General features: G+C 38.5%; 1 protein-coding gene across 1 annotated transcript in view; it reads left to right on the forward strand.

The window, feature by feature from the left end:
* LOC121633777 (exostosin-1-like) overlaps positions 1 to 16736 on the forward strand; it is a 273065-nt gene extending 256329 nt beyond the window's left edge. The window contains exons 11-13 of the mRNA XM_041976022.1: positions 5886 to 6046; positions 9673 to 9844; positions 15789 to 16736. Of these exons, the coding sequence (XP_041831956.1) occupies positions 5886 to 6046; positions 9673 to 9844; positions 15789 to 15974 (519 nt within the window). The 3' untranslated portion in view covers positions 15975 to 16736. The remainder of the gene's footprint in view (positions 1 to 5885; positions 6047 to 9672; positions 9845 to 15788) is intronic.
* The last annotated feature ends 427 nt before the right edge of the window (positions 16737 to 17163 follow it).

A 17163-nucleotide genomic window follows, 5' to 3' on the forward strand; every position in this document is an offset into this window, starting at 1 on the left:
CATTACACCAGTGTCTGTATCATTACACTGTCAAAACACAGAGCACCGCTTTGATTAAAGTCTCACTTGTTACTTAAAAGCGAGGATGAGACACACCCCGGTGATTTGTTACACGGACATTTGTTTTAGAGCAAATTAGAAACCAGTGAATTGTTTAAAGCATTGTCAAGAGAGGAAATGATGTTCGCATTCCCCTTTTTTTAATCAAGATTTTGACTCTTTTGTAGAGCTAGAGCCTCTGCAGGCTCGCTAAAACCAAGGAAACATAAAAAGGTGTATTAATTCACCCAGCTAGCCCAAAGTTTACATTTAAATATATGGGCAAGTATCCAGCCTAAATTTGTAGATGAGGTCCAAAGTGTTAACTCTTTTCATGTAATTAAGGTTTCATTTTTTATTTATTTTAGACCCCAAACCTCTTCAGACTGCTGGTATGTGTTTAAACTAGAAAAAACATTCCTATTTACTCATTTAAATTTCTTTATTCCAATAGGATTTACTACACACACCAAAAAAAAAAAGGTTCTTCTGATTTTAGCTGTGGAAGTAAAACAAGACGAGAGTTGATGCACCTCTGAGCGGGTGGCAGAGTACACAGCTGTGGTTTGGTAAGGCAGTAATGAAGAGGTCGTCTTTGCAGCATTATGCTGCAATTTCAGTGTAAAAAAAATATTTACGTGATACAGCTATTTCTAATGGGATGCAACTAGATGTATGTGAATGTGGGGACACTGATCTCATTTTACATATGTCTTTACTTATGTTTTCTATTTATGTTTTACTTTTTTATGTGTTTACTGTATCTGTACATGTGTATGAAATTTTTACTTTCATCCTTGCTGTCAGGCAGCAACTAGTCTAAACTTGTGACTAAAGTTTTAATTTTGTGTTCACATGTTTACTTTCAAAGCACTGTAGGTCTGTTTCTTCACAGCATCATTTGGTAAAACCACCAACCACTTCAGAGAAAGATATGGTGGCTGCTGCTTTGCTTCCTTCTTTCCCTGGAGCTGGAACTGGGCTCCCATGAGCGAGCCTGCAGACTATGACCGTATGGTGCACGCACACCAGATAATTAGGTTTATACTGGTAATAATATTGGCAAATCTCTTCTCAGTGAAGTTGCTATGATTGCCAAGATTTGTTTTAAAAGTTGCTAGATTTGTGACTTGTGATGTTTCTGAAGCTAAAGGTGCAAAAGTGTCTGTGAAGTACACAAAAATCCACCAAGTTTTTAACACTGGTAATGCACTAAATATTACTTTTAATTTGAGCTAAAGCATCATGAGACAATTATGGAGATTTTGACATTATTTGTGTGGAGGCTTACAAATATGATGCTTATACACACATATGCATGATTAAATGTGAACTCATCAATGAAAATAAAAACCATTATTTAGAGACTTAATAATAGATTCTTGTTTAAGTATATGACAAAAAGTTTGCCTGTTTCAAAGCCGACATAACAGATTTTTGTATTTAAAATTAAACTACATTGTTAAATTCTGTGAAAAGTAAACCTTTCTTTAACTTTTATGTTTTCAGACTTGGATGTTCTCTGATGTTAATGTCAATACACTAGAGTTAAAAATCTATATTATTTGAAATTTGATGTTAATAAAGTGACTTGCCAACTTTTCTGACCTTGAATGATTTTTATAGAATTCTCCCTCACAACTAAGTTTGATTAAATGCTGCAACGGCCGCAAAGCTTAGCCTGAATGCAGCCGTATAACCAGAAAGGGCTCATCTGTGATGCTAATAGTGTCCATTACAAGCAGCAGCCTTGCTTCTTCACAGCTTTTTTTCAACCTGTGAAAGATGTGATCTATAATGGATTGTGAGATTCAATGAGCCCGGGAGATCCGATATATCTTTAAACTCTGAGGTGTTTTATTGATCAGAGTGAGTCAATTTTCACCCTTTTCTATGGTAACAGGATCACAATCACAGTTTACGGTACTGCAGTTTGCAGCACAGCTACAAGAGCAAGTTTCTACAAGTAAACTTTTATGGATGCATGGTTTGTTTTATGAAACAAGGAGAAAAAGAAAAGAGAGAAATCATAAAGAGCAGGCAGAGGGAATCTTAACTGTGCTCACTGACCCCATCCTTCTAATTGCCCTTTTAACATGGTGAGAGGGTTTACCGAAAGGAGATGAAAAATGTCAAGTGACTTGAAATGTGCAAGAATATTAGACTTTACTAGGATTTTTCTTATTACAGTACCTCAGTGGAATAATGGCTGTGCCAATGTCATAATTATATCGTTTCAGCTCATTAAATATATGATTATTCCACAAAGATTCAATGAAGGAATATGACCAAAAAATCTGACAAAGCTTATGCTCATGCATGCCGCTGCATTGTGCCCTTTAAAAGACATTTTCAGTATGATTAATATAATATTAATGCTTCTGGAACAGTGCACAGATTTGTCCGCTACACATATAAAGACACATCCAGGTTGTTGCAGGGTGTGAACATGTGTCTTAATTTAGGTCTGTTACAAATGTCTTATGTAAACCACCCCTGGTACCTCAGAATAGTTGAGTTTCTCATGTTACAATAAGCAGGATTAGAAGAATTGAATGAATTTTGGCTGCAAACTTATTGCTTATTTCTTGAACGATTGCATCTTCTATGAAGATTTGAGGACTTTAGCTACAGTAGTCTGCTGGTGAGGCAGTTCCTGCCTACTAAAATCAGACTTTTTCCACCTGGAGGTGTGTTTATGGCTCAAATCAGGTCAAGTGAATGATGATTATAAACTATTAGGGTAACGTAACTAAGATGTGTCACACTTAAGAAAGCTGAGTTTTCAGTAAAAATGTATAGGGAAGAAACCTCACAGCTCAAACACATGCAGACATTAGAAGTATTTTATTATTTAGACAAAAACATTTTTAATTATACCAACTTTTTCAGCATGCCAATTTTTGCACTTGCTCTGTTTTCTCCAAACCCATCATGAACATCACCCTAAATTTCTTTGAATTGGCCCTTATTTATTTAAGATTGCTTTTCACCTTCATCAAGGAAACAGTGAAATTAAAAGAGAGGGGGCGAGTAATATGTTCAACAGTGTAGCAAAAGGTACGATGAAAGCCGTGTGCTTACATCTGCTCCCACATATGAAAGGTTTACTATTTACATGGAAGCTCACCTCAGGCCTCTGTGGAGGTAGCACTACCTACTTGTCCAAACTGGCTTTGTGATGACTATCCACTTTAAACAATAAACTTTATATAAATTAGTCCTACAGCCAGTCCAAGGCAGAACCTGAAGGGCATAAGAACCTCCATGCCACCAGAGGGCCCCCAATAGCACTTTATTTGTCAAGCTATCTTGGTAAAAAAAAAAAAAAAAAAGAATAGCAATGTATATTGTACTGCAGAACGCCATAGGCTCTCTGAGGTTCACTAAAGTAGGAAGTTAAGGACAAATAGTCCACAACTGCTTAGCTTGTTTAATCTAAATGTGTTTTGTCTGCTGATGTTTCCAATACAATTTCAGTATGCCATACTCATACATCACTCTCAATAATTTAAATAATGCAAATTGATACCAAACTTTTTTTTTTCTTTTATTTGCTACCTCAGTAAGGATAAAAACCATATCAACATGATACAACTGCAAATATTCCAGTTAATTACTAAGCACTCAATGAAGCTAACTTCAGAGAAAACTTTGGGAGCCATCCAGATAAGATGTACCCACACACACTGCTTGGTAAGAACATAAATTCACAAAACTACAAACCTACAATAGCTGCTTGTAGCCACAGTGCGGAACTTACACTTCAGCTGGTTGTCTACCATCACACCGAGACTTTTAGAAAAAAAGAAAGATTTCATCAAAGCAACAGCGCTTCAAAACCACAGGGTGCTAAATCACTTTAACACTCATTTGCAAATTAAATGAAAGTTGACAGTGAAAGCAGCAACGTGGCACCACTTCACAGGGAGCAAAATAAAAATTGAATGACACGACACAACTTCTCAAAACACAGGGGAGAAGACTCCAAGTATTACAAAAGACTTTGAAATATGCTGTAGCTCTTTTTCATCTTCTATCATTGGACATGCTAAAACCAAATGTCAGGAGAGATTTCAAATAGATCTATTGCTGGATTGACCCCTGATCCACAGATCAATTTTGGCCTTGCAGAATCTATTATGTACAAAACACACATATACACACACAAAGTCATTTTACTGCTTTGTAGGACATGACATAGACTTGCAGTCATCAAGTGTTCGCCCTTAAATTAAATCATTTCCTTGACAGACGGCAGACACAGACACATTTATGCTCCTAAAACAAAGTTGAAACAAATGTTAACACATGTACATACACATGTTTTACTTTCACTTCTCAATTAGTCAGTGAAACCCTAATTAAGACAGGCAGATTATTAGTGCAAAGATCAGTGTTCTATCACACACACATGCTATTTCACCTTGTAATTTCTGAAGGCAAAATTATATTTGCTAATCCTGTCAGCACAGCTGTGCACACATGTGACACATACAGACTCAGCCACACACACACTGTAGATACACACCACTAACATGTCAGTTGATCAGGGTTGCTCTGAGAATGGCAGCTGCAACCTTTGGCTCAGCTTAGCGCTGCTGCTTTACAGTAATTGCTCACACCATTCATGACAGAAGCCGCAAGGTATCACTAAAGAACATCCACTTTGGTTTCCCCCCCTCCCAACTCTGTCTCTCCGCCTATGCTATTCTGGTAATTAATTTTCTGTCCCGGTTCCTGAGGTGATGTGAGTCTGTGTCTGTATAACCAAGTATTTCATTATGTGCTGATCCCCCTTATTCTCTGGTGTGTCTGCCTGCATGGCTCAGTGGTGCTTTTGAATTCAGAAGAGGGTCTTTGTCATGTAGTGCAGGCTTCTTCAAGGGCACCAGGTGCTCCAGACAATTCCACATGAAATTTCTTTTTTCTTAGTGAAGTAAGCAGTCTGAGAGGGAAATACTGCTGGAGACACAGTTCAATCTGGTAACCGCTTTAAAGATTTCACAAAGACTTTATACAATGACTTGTTAGCTGTTCTTCACCACTGTATTGAAACAGCTGGGTTTTTTTTCAGGTTAAGAAGACTAAGTATGGAACAAAGACATAAACATGGGTATTTTTCAAAACAGTAACTATACTTTCATATGCAAACATGTAAGTTTTGTTAGCATGGTTAGCCCTAGTCCTATCTTTGCTAAGTCCACTTGCTCTCAAAAAAATGAGTCTTTGAATTAACATAAAAAAAAATTATTAATAAATAAAAAAATCATGGAAAGGATTTCCTCATGTTCAGTTACTTTATTTAAAATTAAACTAGGGTGACCAAAGGTCTTATTAAACCCAGATATGTCCTCTTTTGTGTTTACATCATATTTGCACTGTGTTTCACACCCCACACTTGCTTGTTATTGTTATCCACTCTCTCAGACAACAAGCAACAGGAGAAGGAGAGGAAGAGGAGACAGCCAGAGTACAGATGGTGCAGAAAGGCTGGAGTATCTTGGTGTTTGTGCAAAACCGTTGCGAAAGTTTAACATGACTCTTCTAACACAGTCTGAGTCAAACTTTTCCTAGTGAGGTTCCAACTCCTTCAGTTTCTCCGTAGTTTTGCACAATCCCCTAAATAAGACTGAAGACAAGGTTCATGTTTTGGACTGATGGCTTTGACGGCTTGGGGAAGAAGCTTTTCGGGAGTTTTAGATCTGAGTTCCAGTATCCAGAAAAGCTAGAAAATGCAGAAGTGTTGAAGAAGTGTTGAACACTGAGGGCAACTGCTGTGTTTTCCATTGGTCATCACCTCTCTTCTGCTTTCCATTTTCTGTCCTTTTTTGTGCTCCAAACAGGTGGATTTTGCCTTCATCGTATGGCAAAGTTTTCCAGAGCGCATTGTTGGTTATCCAGCAAGGAGCCACTACTGGGATAGTTCCAGATCACGCTGGGGCTACACCTCCAAATGGACCAATGATTATTCCATGGTCCTTACAGGAGCAGCTTTCTACCACAGGTACAAATGTGAATGACTTCCATCAGATCAGTGAGGCATCAGGGCTGTTTTTAATCATAGGCAAGGCAAGGCAAGGCAAATTTATTTGTATAGCACATTTCATGTACAAGACAATTCAAAGTGCTTTACATAAAACATTTCAGCAGGGTGCAGAAAGCAATAATAAAGGAAATAAAACAGATAAAATGCAAGAAATAAAATTTCAGTGTGGGGAAAGACAATAAAATAATAAATTACATTAAAATGATTAAAAGCAAGATAAGTTAAAAAGTTTCCGTGCAGATTTCATGCATAGGCGCATGAGAAAAGAAATGTTTTTAACCTGGATTTAAAAATGTCTACATTTGGTGAAAGTTTAATCTCCACTGGCAGTTTGTTCCACTTGTTTGCAGCATAACAGCTAAATGCTGCTTCTCCATGTTTAGTCTGGACTCTGGTCTGGACTAGTTGACCAGAGTCTTTGGATCTAAGAGCTCTGCTAGGTTTATATTCTCTGAACATATCACAGATGTATTCTGGGCCTAAACCATTCTGGGATTTGTAAATGATCAGAAGGGTTTTAAAATTTATTCTGTGACTGACTGGTAGCCAGTGTAAAGATTTCAAAACTGGTGTGATGTGTTCAGTTCTCTTAGTCCTCTAGCAGCAGCGTTTTGGATGAGCTGCAGATGTTTAGTGCTCTTTTTAGGAAGTCCTGTTAAAAGACCATTACAGTAAACCAGCCTACTGGAGATGAATGCATGGATGAGTTTCTCTTGGTCTTTCTGGGAGACTAGACTTTTAATTCTGTTGATGTTTCTGAGCTGGTAAAAAGCTGTCTTAGTGACAGCTTTGATGTGGCTGCTGAAAGTCAGGTCTGAGTCTATCAACACTCCAAGGTTACGAACTTGGTCAGTGATTTTAAGAGCCCGAGTCTCCAGGTGTTTACCAACGTTGACCCTCTTCTCTTTGCTACCAAACAGAATAATCTCAGTTTTGTCGTCATTTAATTTTAGAAAATTCTCCTTCATCCAGGTGTTTATTGGCTCCAGACACTGACACAATAAGTCTATTGGACTGCAGTCATCTGGTGACAGAGACACATAAAGTTGGGTATCATCTGCATAACTTTGATAATTAATGCTATAGTTCTGTAATATTTGACCCAAAGGGAGCATATACAAGTTGAACAGAAGAGGTCCAAGGACTGACCCCTGGGGGACTCCACAAGTCATGGCCACTCGCTCAGATTCATAGCTGCCAATTGTAACAAAATAACTCCGGCCTTCTAAATAGGACCTGAACCAGTTAAGGACCGCTCCAGAAAGTCCAACCCAGTTTTCCAGCCTGTGCAACAGGATTCTGTGATCTACAGTGTCAAACGCAGCACTGAGATCCAACAGAACCAGGACTGATACTTGACCAGAATCAGTATTCAACCTAATGTCATTTAACACTTTGACCAGAGCTGTTTCAGTGCTGTGATGCTCCTTTCTTCCACATAGTATTTGCATTTTCCTAAATTTCTTTAAACAAAATGTGATTTAAAATGCAATTTAATAGCAGCAGCAACTCCACATATAGAAGAGCGAAATCCATTCACGTTCTATCTGTACTATCTTAATTGAAAATGCCTTGTTTGGGAACTTTTTTTGGCAGTGGACTGTGTTTTGACAAGAGATACAACTTGTTCCTGTTACAGAATTAATTAATTATTATTAAAGAATTAAAATAACACCTGTAACATCCTGCAAACAGTGATGCCAAACTCCAGCTCTACTAACACTCCTGAATGATTTTTGATGACATGCTATTGCTGAGGCTGTATGCTGCTAGACGCAACAAAATCAAGCCAGGAGTGTTTGCTTTCATAAAATTCAACAAAGACGGGTTGCCACTTAGATATTTCTAAGTCAAATCACTCAGTTAAGAAGGTTATTAAGCACATCAAACTACTGGACCAGACCAAAGCTTTTCAGTGTATTAATTGCCAGTTCTTTGATCATTTTTGGCAGTTGCTCGTGCTATATGCCAATCCCAGCTCTAGCTAATAGGAAAACATATTCCTTTCTTATAAGTTACATTAAAGGTCCCAAATTATGCAAAATTCCCTTTCTAAAGGTTTTCTAACAGGGGTATGTGTCCTCATAATTTGTGTATGAGGTCCAGAAATGATAAAATTCTGTCTACCTCACGAAGGGAAATAACCACTCACCCCGGTAGTGGATACTTCCATTGATCCACCCCCCAGGCTAGCTGAGCCTGCCCAATGAAATCACAGAGCGAGCATTGCTTTCTTGTGAAGCAGGTCTCTGTTGGCAGTGCTGATCAACTGGCAAAGCTGTTGCTGGATTTCCCACAGTAGATCATGAAGAACGGCCATCTTTGGATAGGCTACCTGATGTCTGTCACTTGGTCATTTGCTCTAAAAACAGGTAATCAGGAACCCACGGTTCTAACTTGATTAGCACCAGTCCAGCAGGTGGTACTAATCCCGGACGAGCCCCCAAATTTGTTGCCCCTCTGGCATTACAGTCAGGAAGCAATGGAGGTTTTGTCATCTCAACGTGTCTAGCTGTGATGAAGAATAGAGGAGATACACATGTTGAGCTGGCGTTAGCTTCATACAGGAATGTTTATTCTTCCTCTGTGACCTGCTTTACTCTTTACCACCAGTGCGATAAGCACCCCCTAGTGGCTGGATGTAGACTAGCGCTGCAGTAACTGAGATTGCAGTAAAATAATGCATAACAAATAAAAGAAATCTTAATGAAAATAGAATTAAATAGGGGTGTTCGTTTTTATCCCCTTATCCATTTGACCCTCTACACGAGCACCAGCGAAAGCCAGATCCTCTCCCAGAAAAGGCCGTGGACAGGCACCACTCATGAACATTTAATGGTTCAGACACAGAAACAGCCAGTTCCCCGTAGAGAGTTCACTAGAGCAACTTTTGGAATGGATGAAATTAAGGACTAAGGCTGAATTCGGGGTAATACACTTTAAAAACAATGTTGATGGACCTCTGACATCCATATGAAATTGTTGAAAAAGTTTATAATATGGGACCTTTAAAGTTATCTGTCACTATTTTCATTTTATTTGTTTCTTTTTTTCTGTACGATTGTAATAAAAAAGGAACTGGGGCAATGCATGTCCCCTCTTCCACTTTTCATCTCATAAAATGATTGTCAAAAACTAAGATGCTACAACTGGAATAAAAAATGGTAAACTCAAATATGTAGCAGAGCGGAAAATTGAACACAGAAGACTGTTACTCTCCAAAGGGTTTTGGGGCATCTTGTCATGCAGATAAACAGCTTTCTTGTTGTTCTATTGTAGGGCTGGTGAATGCACCTCTTTAGTCCTTTTGTTATTTAGACTCCCAAATGCCAACAAATGCAGGAAAAATTACTTAGAAAAGGGGTGAGCAGTGTGTGCATGTGTTTGTGCTTGTAAGTGTGCAAGATCGAGGGATGGCAGACCTTGGAGGGGAGTTAAGAGACCTGACAGTGATCTAGTGCTCCCATGCTGCTGAGAGTGCAACAGAACAACCACACAGAATATAACAGAGGAGAATACCTTTGAAAGGAGATTAATGCACCTATAACCTTGTCTATGTTTTCCCTTTTGCATCTGATTATCAGATACTACCACTATCTGTTCACCCATTACATCCCAGCCAGCCTGTTGACTAAGGTGGACCACATGGCTAACTGTGAAGACATCCTGATGAACTTCCTGGTTTCAGCTGTCACCAAGCAACCTCCAATCAAAGTTACACAGAAGAAGCAGTACAAGGAAACTATGATGACCCAGGTAACAGATAGTTTTGCAGTCAGAGGAGCATTCAGACTGCACACATCGATTCATCACTTGCTATATGATGTATTTGTCAGCTAGTTTTCCAGCTTTTATATTTGAGGGTTAATGACAGAAGGAATCTGTCTCCGCTGTCACTTGGTGAGAATTGAGGTATAATCATGGGCAGGCCACAAGTCTTGCATACAAAGTGAAAAATTCATGCTCACATTTACAATGTCAAGCAATTTAGAGTCCAAATAAACTAAACTACATGTCTTTAAGGCTCCTAGCCGACAGATAACTTATGGTAAACAGTTTGACAAGATACGCTATCATCATCATCATCATCATCATCATCTCTGTCCACTGTGGAGATGCACGACTGTCATTGTTACATTTTTAGAAATGCAAAATCAGAAAGCAGTTTACATTCTATTTACAGGACGTAGCATCCACTGAATAGCCACATTTATATATTCAGAAATCCAGCAATTAAATAAAAATGTTGAACAGTAATTGCAATCCACTGTATAGGATCGGAGGGACGAGGTCAAACTCAGCTATACAAGGCAATCCATGTTGCAAAGCGTGGTGATACACTGCATGAAGTTGAAGCTGATTGCAGCCCTGGGGCAGCACAAAGGCTGATTTTAAAGATCAAAGTGATTTGGCAGCAGATAAAGTCAGAAATCATTTCTGTGAGCCATTTCCTTTTCTTTTTTTTCTCTCCTTTTTTTTTTTGATGACAAAACAAGTAAAAAAAAAAGAAGTGCTCAGATCTTCTGGTCTTTGAAGAGCCCTTTATGGTCGATTGCAGTAGTTTTATTTTAAAATGACTTTTTAGAATAGGTTCAGAAGTATATTTATCTATTTATTTATTTATATATCATTTCACATTACCATTGTACCCCATAATCTTTTGTCTGAAACCTCAGCCTTTTCCTGTTTTAAGGCCAACTTTAAGATATGCATAAATTATGTCTTTCTCTTCTGTGCCTGGAGCAACAAAATGCTAAATTAATAAGCCAATGTTGCACTTTGATGTGAGATAAAAAGATAAGAACAAGTACCTGAATGTTCTGTAAAACAAAAGTTATAGTCTGAATTGATGGGTTGCCAAACACACATGGCAGTCAGGTCTAGTCTGTCCAGTTATAATATATGTATGGAAAACTAGGAAATGCTAAAAGTGATTGTAAAAAAATGTATTTATTTATTAAAATTACTCATCAACGAATATTGTACTGCTTAAAACATTATCAACACATCTGTGAAGGTTCCCATTCATCCAGTTCATGCTACCACCCAGAACAGCTTCTTTTTTCCCTCTGTACTACTTCTTCTGGATGTTTTGTAGCAGTTTGGACCTGTTTGCATCTTTTGCTTTAATTTCTGCCAACTTATAATCATATCCCTGCATTTGCTAGCTCATTTCTGCATATTCTGGCACATTACTGCCATCAGCAATAGATGAGTGCAAAATTGGGAGATAGTCAGCAGGAATGATGACAGCTGCATCCTCTGCATGTGCTGGAAGACTGTTGCCCACAAACAAAATGTAGTTTTCTTTCTTTTTCTTTTTTTAGGCAGATTATGACTCCAGTGCACTAATATCATTCAAAACCTTCTCCTTTCACTTTAGGAGTGTATGACAATAAACACACAGTTCAGATAGAGAAAAAAAACTTGAATATTGATAGGGCTTGGTGTCAGTTTGACTCCCTTTTTTCTAAAACTTCTGTCACCTGCAGTAGTGGAAAAGTTTCAGGCTAAAACAGGCCTGACCTTCTCTATGGGAGATTCCTCTATACCAGGGTTGTCTAGCTCCGGTCTTCCAGGGCCACAATCCTGCAGGTTTTTGATGTGTCCCTGCTCCAAAACCACCTGACTCAAATGAATTAGTCATTGTGCAAAACCTAATAGGCTGTTGAATCTATTTAATTTGAGTCAGGTGTGTTGAAGCAGGAAACATTGAAAACCTGCAGAACAGCGGCCCTCGAGTACCGACTTTGGACACCCCTGCTCTATACGTTGTGTGTGTGAAAGCGTATGTGTGTGTCCAAATGGCCAGCCTTATGTCAAGTTTTGATTGATGGCCTGACCACAGGCAGGACGATGACTCTGCAGTATAGGCTCAGTGATTAATGTCTTAATTGTGAAGGCAGCAAACCTAGATTTACCCCCCATGTTTACTCATTCTCTTTTCCTGCCCCCGTTCCTTTCACCCCTGATTTGTGACTATGCTTCAAGCTACAGAAGATTGACATATTGCAGGGAAAAGGTAGAAGGAGTTGACATTCTTCTGAAAACTTTGACCAGCAGCAACAGTTTAAATTAATTGATACAGAAGCCATGACATTTTTTTTGTTGTTGTTTTTGTTATTTAACTATTATTCATTTATTTATTTTATTTTAACTGAGAGATGTTCCATAAAAAAGCAAAGTCACTTCTGTGACTTGTTTTTTTCTTTTTTTTTTTTTTCCATAGTTTAATTATACTACACGACCTCTAGCAGCCTCTGCTGCCACAAGATCAATCTCCACACCTCAGTGCCAAAGCTTATCAAAGGGTCTGCTGCCCTCCTATTTGCCCTCAGCTGCTCCAACTCCAACTCATTTCCCTGCAGCCACACAGGGGCTCAACCCTCATCCCTCCTGCCTGCTGCCATCTAAGATAAGCAGGTGAGAAAGCAAAGCAGCGGGGGATGATGGTATAAAGGAGTCATCCAGGAGCTATTTGAGACTGGGTGACTGAAGCCACATCCACACAGACGAAATGATTTTGTTTAAAAAAAACATTTTTCATACAGACAGAAGCTTTTCCAGAAAGGTGTGTCCAGACATTGTCTGTGAAAACGCGGTAGTATCAATGCCAGGTCTGTAAGTGTTACTGCAACGCTCCCACAGAAATACCCCAAAAAACTGAGAAGAAGACATGGAGCATGCCTAGTGCATTCACGCAGTAGTGATGGGATGTTCGGCTTTTTTCAGAGAGCCGGCTCTTTTGCCTCAGCTCCCAAAGAAGAGCCAGCTCTTTTGGCTCCCAAACGGCTCTTAATTTAGCATCTTTTGTAGCCCCATAATTTACATTAACTTCTCAAAAATGAATGGTTTGGTTTTAAAAACCCTTTTATGTTCAGCATTTTTGTGAGAAGCCTTATATTTACCTCCTTTTGTGCATTTTTTCAGATACAAAACCCCTTACTTTTGTTTAATATTTCAACAAAACACAAAAAAGCAGCATTAATGTTTTCAGTGCAGGTTGGTATTCAGAAAAATAAGATGCCTCATCTTGGTTGGGCTGATCCGGTTTCTCTTCTCTGTAAGTAGAGTTTGACACAATGCAGTCACTCGTGTACTCTCCTCACGGCTCTCTGCTGTCTCACTCGCAGTCTAGACCCAATCCCATGTGATGATCATAAATCATCACTTAAATTCACCTAAAATCACCTAAACTCATGCTGTGTGGTAGGGTCTGGGACTGGGGTCTGCAACTCGTGGCTCTTAAGCCACATCCATCTCTTAAACTTTCTGCACTCTCCAAAGGAAAATATTATAATTCTGCATGGACAGATAAATTTACATTAATTGACAATTATGTTGGCTTACCCATATGCTTTATTTGTGCAGTGAAATTAGCAAACAACAAACAATGTAGTGTTCAAACACATTTCCAGAACAAACACATAGAATTTGCTGACAAGTATCAAACTGCAGATGAGAGAGAAATCTTGTGGAAAGTTGAGCAGTGCATACTGTAAAGAGATGGATCAAGTTCCCAGACTCAACTACTACTGCAGGTTTTGTGGCGACTTAAAAGATAGTACCGCAAATGCACAAAAGAATCATTCATTAAAATATAAGAGCATCTATTCTCGAACTTAAGAAACAAATCTAAAACAGTTCAGAGAACTAGAGATATGTTTCTCTCCACAAAGACCTTTATGGATAGGAGATTGAAATGACAACAAGCATCAGAACTCAACAAGCCGATTCAGCACCAGCAGACTTGATCAATGTCACTGATACAGAACAGATTGTTCTGTTATGTCAATATGTGAACTCTGATGGCATGCAGATTTGCTATTTTCTTTTCTCATGACACATAAAAGCAAAAAAAATGTTCACAGTTTTGTTTATGGTAAGTCACTTTTAGAAGTAAAAAAGATTTTGCAGCTCTTAATGTTTATTTAGTGGTACAGTTGGTAAGAAAGGCTCTTTTATTCATAAACATTGCAGACCCCTGGTCTATCGGGGCAACTTGAACTGAGAAGTTGTTCTGTAAGCCAGACTAATAACAGACTCTTAACATGCAAACAGACTAATAATTGCTTTTGTACAGGGAAGTGGTTTTCATGACCTTTCCAAGTATTTTAGACTGCAACTGCAAATCCAACAAAGTTGGAATGCTGTGTGCAATGTAAATAAACAAAGAATGCAGTGAAATGCAAATCTCATAAATTCATTTTTATTCCCGACCAAACATAAATAACATGTCAGATGCTGAAACAGGGGAGAATATCTGCTCATCTTGGATTTAATGGTAGCAACACAACTCAAAAAGTTGAATTGATCTTCAATTTTAGATGCAGTTTGTTACAGACTGGTGAACCTCTGCCTAGCTTTACTTCTGAGAGACTCTGCCTCTCTAAAATGCTCTTTTTATATCCAGTCATGTTACTGAAATGTTGATATTTAACCTAATTAGCTGTTAAATGCTCCTCCGGTTGTTTTTCGATTTGTGACAATTAAATACAGTTTTTTGTTGTCCCTGTTCCAACTTTTACAGCCAATATTTTCAATGAAATGTCAATAGTCAATGTTTTCAGTTTCAATGCTTGATATGATATTTATATTCTCTTGGAAATAAAATATTTGTTTCTAAAATTTGCTGATCATTGTAATATGTTTTAATTTCCATTTTAAAGTTACTCATCTTAAATGTGTGTTTGCTGGTAGCTAATAAAGCTGATAAAATAAAGTCTTCAGATGAGATAAGGACACATTTAAGTAGCTGTTTAAGTCCGCTACTTTAACTAAAGTTGCTATTTGTTGAGCAGTGAGGTCAGTAAATTTTATAGATGCTTTTAAAATAAATAATATCCAAATAATGCTGTTGGAAACTGAATTTTTTAGCACGTATATGTTTCATTGGACTTGGGCTCCAAGAAGAGGCACATAAAAAGATAAGTGTGTATTGTTTGCATCCCATTTCCAAAATAAAAAAGACAAACTAAAGGATGCAGCATTTACAGCATTTACAAATGTACAAAGCTGTATAATGCTGCAAAGTAAAAAATAATTTATTGTTTTGAGTTTGACATAATAAGTCAACCAAAAAAGCCCAACACCACCAAGCTAGCAGGGGCATATCGGGACTAATCATAGTGGACTCAGACAACAAAAACATACCCTCCACAGTTCGTATAATGGGAGAAGGACAGTAATATATTTATACTGTCGAGTTGAGCCTTAACAATAACCAAAGTCATCAGCAGAAAATAACACAAAGCCTCCGGCATCCAAAAAGTTAAACCATCGTGCTTTAAAAGAAGCACAGCTTCAAATATTCACTGACTCTATCTCTTTGTAACATCAGCACATATTTTTGTTCATTCTGAGCTCAAAGTAAATGCTAAAGTGGGGGACAGTCTGACTTTAATAATGCTTTTTATCCTGGGGAAGAACAAAGTGCTTTACACAGCTTTTCATTCACCCACACACAAGTGGAAATGAAAGGACATTTGAGGTCAAGTGCCTTTATTTGTGGCTTCTCAGTCATGCAGGTCTTTGTAATTCCGGCTCAAGTCAGTCCTTAAAGGGCCTTAATTTGGTTGTTGAGGAGATTCACATCCAAGAGGCTTCATCTAGCCCAGACTTGTTTTTTGCTATTTATCAGTGTTTTTTGACTCTAATAATAATATCTCACTGTTCATTTTCCTTCTCTTTCCAAACCAAGGACGCCAAGTCATCCCGCTGGGCCGACCCGGACCACTTTGCACAGCGACAGACTTGCATGAACACCTTCAGTCAGTGGTTGGGTTTCATGCCCTTAGTGCACTCTCAAATGAGGCTGGACCCAGTGCTGTTCAGAGACCAGGTTTCCATCCTGAGAAAGAAGTACAGGGACATTGAAAGGCTGTGAATGCAGGTGAATAAACACAAGTCAGTGGGGCAAGAGGGGTGCTGGAGTGTTCCTGGGTTTCTTGTTCAAGGGGACATTTATAAGACAAAAATACTCTCACACCCTGCAATTGCTATAATTGCTATAACACTAAGGTATGTGAAGACCATTAAACTGATTCTTTCTGGAAAAAAAAGATGTTGTAAGCAGTGGACAACTAAACATACAAATGTGCCATCTGCGAGTAGATATTACTGATAAGCCACAACATTAAAACCATCTGCCCAATCTGTCCATCTTGTGCAACCAAAACAGCTGGACAGTGACCTGCATAATCTAGGTTGAAACCTTTTTGCTCTTTGCTGTGTTCTTTGTGCTGTTAAGGGTATTTTTCCCAGCATGAGAGGGCACTCTGAACCACTGAAGGAAGCTAAAAGTACCATTTATTCAGGGTGGTGTTTGCCCACTACAACACTGTAAGTTTGTGTATGCAGTACAAGTCAAAGTAGCATACACATGGTTTCCTACCAGAACACTGCAGTCTAGATCAATATTTTTCACTTTATCTGTCAGTGGTTTTAATCTAGTGGCTGATCAGTGTACCTGAACGCATGGAAATACATGCAACAAAGAACTAGAAACACTCTAGCCAGCCCTGACCACAGAGATGCAGTGTGTGTTGCATGGTTTGAACAAGGCAGCTGAGCTGTGCGGAACCTGAAAAATAATGTCTGAAAAAAATACAAAAATGACTATTATTGTAACTTAGTGTTTCCCAATCCAGGTCCTTGGGACCCCCTGCCCTGCATGTCTTAGACATGTTCTTACTCCAACACACTTGGTTCAAATTAATGAACTTCCTCATTCAGTTCTTTGCAGCCTGTTAACGAGCCATTCATTTCATACAGGTGTTAAAGTAGGGTTACATCTAAAACATGCAGGGCAGGGGGTCCTGGATTGGGAAACACTGTTGTAAATGATTGCAGGTTGAAGAGGTTTTACTTCTATGTTGTATTAATACAGTTCTGTACATATGTACAGTAAAGATTCAGAATGGTCAAAAGGAACAAAATGTAGCTCCTGTCTCTGATCACATGACAGCTGCTACCCCAAAACCTACCGCAGACAACGGCAACATGCCTCTTGTATACTACTGTAGATTTTCAACAGCAGCTCCTGTCTGTAAGAAGCAAATAAAAATAAAATAAAG

Source organism: Melanotaenia boesemani, chromosome 22, assembly GCF_017639745.1.
Source record: "Melanotaenia boesemani isolate fMelBoe1 chromosome 22, fMelBoe1.pri, whole genome shotgun sequence".
NCBI lineage: Eukaryota > Metazoa > Chordata > Actinopteri > Atheriniformes > Melanotaeniidae > Melanotaenia > Melanotaenia boesemani.